General features: G+C 32.8%; 1 protein-coding gene across 1 annotated transcript; it reads right to left on the bottom strand.

The window, feature by feature from the left end:
• Positions 1–1094: 1094 nt before the first annotated feature.
• On the bottom strand, positions 1095–3962 carry LOC124366713. Its single transcript, XM_046823313.1, has 5 exons — positions 3902–3962; positions 3461–3681; positions 2406–2619; positions 1733–1879; positions 1095–1285 (listed from the first exon to the last, which is right to left on the bottom strand). Exons 1-5 carry the CDS (start codon positions 3960–3962, stop codon positions 1095–1097), a joined length of 834 nt encoding a protein of 277 aa, XP_046679269.1.
• Between the last annotated feature and the right edge of the window lie 5388 nt (positions 3963–9350).

Below are 9350 nucleotides of genomic sequence, written 5' to 3'. Positions count from 1 at the left end.
TATTTAGTTTGCCAATTCGTATACCAACGTATGGTTCATGTGACTAAGTTTTGCTTGTTTATGATATTACACGTTGCCGGTGACATAACCGTAAACTGATGGAGAAAAATTAAGTTACATAATTATATTCACAGGAAATATTTGTATAAATAATACACACTAATCTAGCATTTTCTGCAGTGCACTGAGCTAAGTTTTGTTATTTTTGTAGAATTCGCTTCTATATTATACAGCATTTAACCTTTCCAGCATTAACAGAAAGCAGTTTTAGGGAGTAGAAATTAATTACCTACTCATTTAATGCATCGATAAACTCGAAAGTTTAGATTGAGAAATTTTGGTCTCAGTAGAAATAACTCTGTGCGAGTTGTCACTGTATTGCTAGCATATGATGTAACGTATTATGCATGTAAAAAGTACTGTAAAAGTTTCAGAGTAGATAAGGATTACTTTGAAAAATCTATCTGTAAATAAATCAGTTCTTTAAAAAAGATCAGTTTCAAAATGATTTTCAAATTTAAAAATATGTGTATTTGAAAACATTTCTTGAAATTTTCCGTCATTTTAAGGTTATTATTTTTTCATACATATTTGTAGCTCTAGATAATTCTTGTACCTTTTTTTGGATTTGAAATTTATCCGTCTATGGGTTTCTGCCCTATGGTAATACATAGCCCGGCTGTTAATTATATGAAAGTATTTTATTCAGTTTAAAACAGCTGATTTTTTAAACAAACATGAGTACCTTAGGCAGTTATTTCCGAGTCATTATTATACGACACACATCATTGCAAGCCTAGCTTGTGGCAAATAAACTATTGTTTAATGCACTTAAGCATATTTTAGTGAAAAAGACATTTTTTAGATTTTTTTTAACATTTAACATCCGCACTGTTTTTAAGTCTGAAAATAATATAAGAAGCTACTTAACAAAATTAAAACCGAAAAACAAACATCAAGAAACCAAGAATGTGATATATAATATTGACTGTGGTTGCAACAAGACGTACATATATCGGCCAAACATCAAGACCTGTGGGAATTAGGGTAAAAGAACACATTTATAACTTACTCTTACTCTTACTCCCTCGGCGCTACAACCCTCCATGGGTCTTGGCCTGGTGAATCAGTAGTCTCCATTGGGGTCTGTCCTCGACGACCTCTCTCCAATTTCTTGCTCCAATCTTTCTTAGGTCAGCAACCACATCGTCTCTCCATCTTATCCGAGGTCTTCCCTTGAGCCTTGTATTACCAGGAGTCCACTCAGCAACCTTCTTCACCGACTCTGTTGTCGTTCATTCTCGTCAGATGTCCGAGCCACCTAATTCTTTGGGCCTTAATGAAGCGTACTATTGTACGCTTCATTAAGGCCCTCACCGCTCAAAAAAATCAAGCAGGTCCTGATTTTTTCGCCTCCTCCATGTTCTTGTCTTAATTCAGGACCGTAAAATTCTTCTTAAAATCTTTCTTTCAAATATTCTCAATCTATTTATGTCCTGTTTGGTGAGTGTCCACGCTTCGCAACCATAAACTACAACAGGCCTGATTACAGTTTTATAAATTCTCAGTTTGGCCTCTTTATGAAGAATGTTGGAGCTGAAAAGTTTCTTAAATGTAAAGTAACATCGGCCTCCCGCGGCTATCCTTGTGTTAATTTCTTCAGTCACGCTGTTGTTTGCAGTTAGAGTTGATCCAAGGTATTTAAAACTTACTACGTTTTCTACCTCATTGCCATTTACCTCCAGATCCACTCCTCTTTGTCCCATTCTTGTCATTTTCAGGTACTTAGTTTTTTCCCAGTTAATAGTCAATCCAACTTTGCTCACCGCTCTTTCAATATCTTCCAGCTTCTCCAACATAGCTCTCTGACTTCTTGCAGCTACAACAATATATCATCAGCATATGCTGATAACTGACTCATTCTATATGTGATATCACCTACACAATTCACCTTTCTCAATGCCGCTTCCAGAACCAGAATGAAGATTAATGCTGATAAGGAATCGCCCTGCCTAACACCTGTTTTTACGTCAAATGATTCCGTCAACTCATTATTGACTCTAACCATGGCTATGGATCCTTCCAGTGTTAGCATTACGAGCTTTATGATTTTCTGTGGTACTCCTAAGTGTTTAAGACAAACTTCCATCCTCTGTCTATTCACCTTGTCAAAAGCTTGCCTGAAGTCCACAAAAAACACAATGCAGGTCCGTTACAAAATTCAGCACATTTTTCAAACAATTGTTCTACCATAAAAATGTTGTCCATTGTTGATCGTCCACCCCTGAAACCACATTGGTAATCTCTTATACAATGTTCTCCATAGTCTACTAGCCTGCTATGTATAAGTATGGAAAATACTTTATATGTAACATTGAGAAGCGTAATTCCCCTATAGTTTCTACAATCTCTCCTGTCCCCCTTCTTGTATATAGGTATGATCAGTCCTTTCTTCCACTCCTCTGGCATTCTTTCTTGTTCCCACACTTTCGATATAAGTTCGTGGATAACCTTTAACAGCTCTTCTCCGCCATACTTCAGCATCTCTGCTGTTATAGTGTCGCTTCCTGGGGACTTATTGTTTCTCATCTTCCTTATTATTTCTTCTATCTCTCTCTCCTGGGGGGTTGTACAAAGTTATCAACCTGCTGTGGTATCTCAAGATCAATTTCTGGTAGCAGAATGTCCTGTTCTTTGAGTAAGTCTTCGAAATATTCTTTCCATCTTGTCTTGATTTCCTCCATCTCTGTTATCACGTTTCCTTCTTCATCAAGATTGTACTTGTGACTTTGCCTGGTATGCATCCGTAATATTTCTCATATTCTTGTAAAATTTCCTGCATTCTTTCTGCTGGTAGTTTCTCTCTAATTTTTCTATTTTACTGTTTTGCTGCTTCTCTTTTTTTCCTCCTCATAAGTCTGTTTGCTAATGTTCTTTCTCTTCTGTAATTCTCCACGTTTGCTCTGGTTCCAACTTGCAAAAGCTTTTTCCTAGCCTGATTCTTAGAGTCCAATGCATTTCTGCATTCTTCGTCAAACCAGTCCTCATTTCTTTCAAATTTCCTTTTAACCTAGTACCAGTTCAGCTGGGCCCTTCATTGCTTTTCGCAGGTAATTCCAATGCTCTTCAATTGATAAATCAGTCGTAAGTCCTGTTAGTCTATCACCCAGTTCTTCCTGAAATTGTTGCCTCATATTTACATTCCGCTAATTTTTCCACGTCCCACTTTTCTACTCTTGTCTTCCTTGCTTTGACGTATTCGCTATACGATGTCTGAGAACTCCTCTCACCAAATAGTGATCACTATCACAATTAGCTCCTCTGCATGTTTTTATATCCATTATAGAAGTAGCCCATCTCTTTGAAGTTAAAACATGGTCAATTTGATTGCAGCTATCCCTCCAGGCATTTTCCATGTCCCCAGATGAATCTTTTTGTGAGGAAAGCAAGCACTACTTACAATCAGCCTCTGAGCTTCAGAAAACATGCATAATCTTTCTCCATTCAAGCTAGTTTCTTCATGCAGACCACACTTTCCTGCTACCATGTTGTTCTGCTCCTCTTTTCCTATTTTTGCATTGAAATCACCTAAAACCACTTTCATATCATGCCTAGGTATTTTATCACAAACTCTCTCAAGTTCTGTGTAGAAATCATCCACAATACCTTCTTCATTATCCTCTGTGGGGGCATACACATTTACAAACGAAATATTGCAAAACTTTCCTTTGATCCTCAATTTACAAATCCTCTCACTAATTGGTTCGAAACTTAATACCGCTTTCCTAATTCTTCGCAGCACAAAGAACCCAACACCGTTATGTCCTCTTACATTATTGGATCCACTAAAGTGAAAATCATAATTTCTTTTCTTGATCGTTCCACTATCTTTACACCTTACTTCTTGCACCGCTCCCAATGCTGGTCTTATACTTTTCTAGCTCTTGTGCCACCTCCTCCATTTTACCTGCTTTAAGCAGTGTCTGCACATTCCATGACCCAGAATATATATCCCGTATCCCTTCTCATAACCTTATTAACTCGCCACTTAACACATTTATAACTATAAAAAAGAAAGCATTGAAAAATCTAAATTAGTTGAACATGCAGTAAAGGAAAATCATCATATAAATTTTGAATCGTCTAGTGTAGTGTTTAAAGAATCTTCCTGGACTAAAAGAAATAAAATTGAAAGTGCTGTATGACAGTTTTAAAAGATAATTGCATTTCCCAACCTTCCGTAAATTTCAGTGATATTTTTATACCATTAGTGAAAAAAGAAATCCATTCCAAAATTATGAATTGCAACCCATATTTTTCTACATAATTCTTTTATAATTTATTAGTTTTTGGTCTTTACAGTTAGTTTTAAATTTTATTCTATTTTATCATATGTTTATTCTATTTTACACATATGTTTTTTTCTGTAAAATATGTCAAACTGATGATGCCTTAACCGGCGAAAGCGCTATTTTTATTAAATTTAATGTGGAAGTATCTAAAAAATGTCTTTTACACTAAAACCCTCCTACTTCCACCAAGGATACAAAGCAAAAAAACTAAGGTATATTGTCTAAACTTCACATGAGTTTTAAATTTCTTTCCTGTGATAATTTATTAAAATGGCTGATTGATATATCTTTACATAATTAGTAAATATTAAAGCCAAACGTCCAGGCCTGCAGTTGCATGTCTCTTACCATAATATTGCTAATTTAGATAATGAGTTAATTAGGTAATTAGTTGCTTATCAAATTATTTCTTTGTAGCGGTTTACATTCATATATTTTTATATACATTTTTTAATTACGACGTTTTGTTTCGTGTTGGAATGTATTTGGCTACCATAGGTCTCGTTACCTTAGAACTACGTCATTTGTATCCTACACGGGCTATGGGATAGAAAACTTATCATAGTTTTACGAAGTTATGCATAAATTAAGTATTTTAGACATAAATTACTGAGTATTAGGTTTTGTAACTCATCTAATTTTTTACGCATTTCATATATTACTTTTGTTTCTATTCAGTAACCGCTGTTGCTCTGTGTATTAATAAGTTACAACTCCTGAAAGTTTGTTACTTAAATAGTGATATATCTTGATGTTGCTTCTATATTAACAAGTCACACCTTCTGTCATAACATTCTTCATCTGGGTTTGCATGCAAAATGTCATATATATATATATATATATATATATATATATATATATATATATATATATGCTATATATATATATATATAGACATTATTTGCTAAAATGGTTAAGCTACATGAGTTAATACGTCTCATGTTTGAGCCTCTTACGGTTGAATTGAATGTGTTTACAAATTTATTTATTTTGCTATTTTTCCGTTGCCATCACAGGTACACATAAGACCAATGTAAAAATATTTCCAAGTAACATAGGGTGCCATGCACTATGACCTAACTTGGTACTGTCTCTATGGAAATAAAACGTCCTGAAAAATGTCGTTAGAATGTCAGTTTGTATTCCAGATGTTTTGTGGACCGGCAGCCAGATGCTGTAGGCAAACAGATAGAAATTTGATATTCCAGTCTCAATTTTGTGCTTCTTATAGCGTACACAGTATCTCGTGTGATTATAACTGAATACGATTGTATTGTACACGAGTCACAAAGGAAATCATTCATTACGGTAACACCTTTGACCACGCCCTGTTGTAAGTAGTGGGTAGGTCAATCCATGTTCAGACCATATTTATTTCTGTTTTTATATTTGTTTTAATTTTATTTTAAAACTTTCAGAAATGAACAACAACAAAAGATGGATGCAAATTTAGATTACTGTTTAAATTAGGAGTTTAATTGTATAATATACAACATGTAAATTGGAGATAGAAATGGCTTGTTAACACCAGGTGTCATAGTCTAGAAGCCAAGAGCAAATTTGTATTGTATAACTATACAACCTGGGGTTTATTGAGTTTTTTCTCGCAATAAAGAAATTTATCCTAAGCCTCGCCAGTAACAAAATGGTGTAGGTGAAAACGTGATTATATGAAATAGTTCAAAGTATTAAAAAAAATAGTATTTTCCCTCTTCATATTTTTTGTCTTTACACAATTCAACCGACAGTCTGATACGTGGATAAGTGCTAAATCATCGTTAGTTAAGCATATGCATATCCTGAAATGTTCAAATTTCAGTCTCTTCATCAAGTTTTTGACTACATTATATTAACAGTACGGTTGGTGTATTTAGCTACAAAAACTATAATCTGAAAAATATTATTGTTTTATATAATTAACCCTTTTTATACATTCCCATTTTGACCCAAATCATAACCAGAGTATGGTAGCTAACAATGAAATAATTTCTTTAAAAAAATCTATATCGAATTTCTTTTAGGAAACCTCCAATTTTCATTTCACCAGTTAAGCTTATGACGCTCCTGGCAGGTAATATATTTCAATGTTCTTTGTAAGTCAAGCCTTTAACGCGAATACCTAAAGCTTTTTACTTTGACAGGATTGTAATAACTTATTTCTATTATAGACATAAATCGATATAATGGAGTATCGAAGCACGTAAGAGATAGCCCATACAGCCATATACATTGTAATACTAAAATAAATAGACCTCTTCCTTGAACAAAGACGAACTTATGTACTAAGTTTAAAATATGTACCTCTCAAGAGTTATCTAACAGATAAATAAACGTACAGATGGACAGTTCTTTCACCGTTTGAACTTACCATTCATAACTATATATTTTGGACTAAGGGAAAACTATGTATCATGTTTCGTGTCTCTAGGATCTTTCTACCAAACTTATAGTACAGACGGACAAATATACAGATGGGAGTTTACTTTGAACTTTTGCACTAAAAAGAAATAGCATCCTCTCTTGGTCCTGGAGGAACCTAGGTACCAAGTTTAATGAGTTTAGAAAATTCGTATCATGATTCATCCTCAGACGGAAGGACATCAACACGACTTCAAGAAGACACTTTTGTATGTACTGAGTATAAAGTAGGTCCATAAACCTCAATGTAGGTTTAGGGGGTAATACATATGATGTCACTTAGAGAGAAGTTTTTAGAAGTAATCAGATTGGAAAATAAAATACTACCAATAATAATAATGTTGCTTTCAAAAGTATTTTGCAAAGTATTCTCAGTCCAGTCTTTTATTATGAGTGCCAAATACCCAAAATGAAAACCTTAAATTAGGATTAACAATATTTAAACATATACATGTAGACTATTTAAGTGGACTACTTATACCTACAAACCTTTAACTATGTACTATTTTAAATTACGTATTAATCTTTAAATTTTGATTCACTGCTTATATTGTACAACAATGCTTACAATCAGCAAAATTTATTGAAATTTCATAGTTTACTATAATAGTCAAAACAACTAGTTATTTTACTACCATTTCTTACAAGAATTAAACATAATTTTCAAGAGTTTAAAACGATTGTTGTTTTAGTGGTATACTCGAATTTTAAATGATCGTGTAATATTTATTCTAATCCATCCACGATAAAATCATTATTCTACACGATAAGCTTGCATCAATTTATATTCTGCACTGACTCTTCGCGAACAGTTAGCTCTCTTGAGTAGAGCAAATGTTACTGATTACTTTGAAAGTAGTTTTTGGGTCAACATTTACAAGAACAACTGCTCTTTTGCTTGTTAAATCTATTGAAAATAACATTTAAATACAGAAACTTCAATCTATGTAAATATGAAATATACAGAAAGGGGTCTTAAGCATTTTTGTCTGTTTTTACAAGATGCAGACTATTCAATGAAAGTATTTAAATTTGTGTGCTTTTATATTTGTGTAAGGTTCTTATGTATGTGATGACCCGATATAGACAAAAATAAAATTTTCAACAACTCTGTATTTACGGGACCTCTTCGTGCGAATAATCATTTTCATTTTTTAGATATAGTTTACAGTGACAGCGTTTTGTTGTTGCCAAATCGCCGTTTTGTAATATCGACGTTTAACAACATTGTGAAATTACCATGGTGCGTTCAATTGAAGGCAAACCTATCTTTTTAACAATAGCTTATCAACCCTAGCGTTTTACTAATAGCTTAACAAACCTAGAGTGTTACCGAAGCTTATTAATCCTACCTTATTATTATTAGCTTATCAAACTTGGCTTCTTGCCAATAATGAAACAAGCCGAACTGTTTTCAATAGCTATCTACATCATTCACCTGTATTTAAGTCTAATAATGACGACATTTTATTCGTAATTTATTTTTACGTACATTGTGTCAGGTATATTTTTCACGACGCTACGTACTGCACGACACGGCTAGGACTTGTGGAATATTACAATATTGAGGCAAATGTTGAGGAAATATCAACAGTTTGTCGCAACCTTATAACTATATAAAGCAGCATTTATAATCACCATATATTTATAAATTATAAAGATGAATAATGGTAGCCGTTCATGGTTTGAAAAAATAAATTTTAATACCTACTCTATTCATTACTGAAGACAAAAATTTAAACCTTCATCCAACTCTGATGTTATATAAAACTAATATACATTTTATATTTTTTTAATATACGTTTGAATATAGTTAATAAGGTCTCGATGTGGTGTTTTTACCGGATTATTATAGAAACTAAAAATATATTCTCTGCTTTAGTTTATAACTGATAATACATTTTTGCACATTATATTGAATGTAAGAAACACTTGTCTCTGCTATAATATAAGATATATTGTAGAATATTACCGTATCTAAAATCGTTTGATTTTGCATGTACGAACTTTTTAAACGCTTACACATCTATATTTGTGTTAACCATATAGGTGGTTATAATTGTAACATAAACCACAAAAGAGTATATAATCAAAAATTAATTATATTTGTTTCAAATAACCTTTTCAATACATGTATGTTTAATAACGGTTCATTGTATCACTACCCTCTCAATGTTCCTGTATTTGTTCTAACAGCTAATATTTTTACCTTTCAAAATAAAAATATGTATCATATTTAAAATAGTAAAGTAGAGGTTTCCTTATATAGTTTCGATCTAAACGCCAACCAATAAATTGAACAGATATATCTATGTTATAAATTAGACAGGTATCTTCAGTTAAAATATGCGAATACCCACTTCTATTAGTGATTTAAAAGTGCGTTATTGTATCCTGATTGGTATGAGTTCAACCTATCAACGACAAGTTTACCAAATTAATTAAATTTTTATGGCTACTAGTTACTTACCAATTTAATTTGTTTCACTTTGTTCAAGTTATTTTTTTACCTATGTTTTATTTACTCATCTAGGACAACACTACGAAACTTTCGCATATAATACGGCAGTTTTTCCATCG

The sequence above is a fragment of the Homalodisca vitripennis genome, chromosome 7 (assembly GCF_021130785.1).
Source record: "Homalodisca vitripennis isolate AUS2020 chromosome 7, UT_GWSS_2.1, whole genome shotgun sequence".
In the NCBI taxonomy this organism is placed as follows: Eukaryota; Metazoa; Arthropoda; class Insecta; order Hemiptera; family Cicadellidae; genus Homalodisca; species Homalodisca vitripennis.
Note: the sequence above shows the minus strand (reverse complement) of the source record. Positions and strands in the feature narration are given on the sequence as shown.

Excerpts from the sequence above, each read along its gene's own strand:
- LOC124366713 (XM_046823313.1), bottom strand. The coding sequence starts at position 3,962 with ATGGAGGAGGTGGCACAAGAGCTAGAAAAGTATAAGACCAGCATTGGG. Across the intron at positions 1,880-2,405 it reads GAAGGGGGACAGGAGAGATT|CTGCAAGAAGTCAGAGAGCT; the intron begins GTAGAAACTATA and ends ATATTGTTGTAG. Across the intron at positions 1,286-1,732 it reads AGTGGATCTGGAGGTAAATG|AGTCGGTGAAGAAGGTTGCT; the intron begins GCAATGAGGTAG and ends GAACGACAACAG.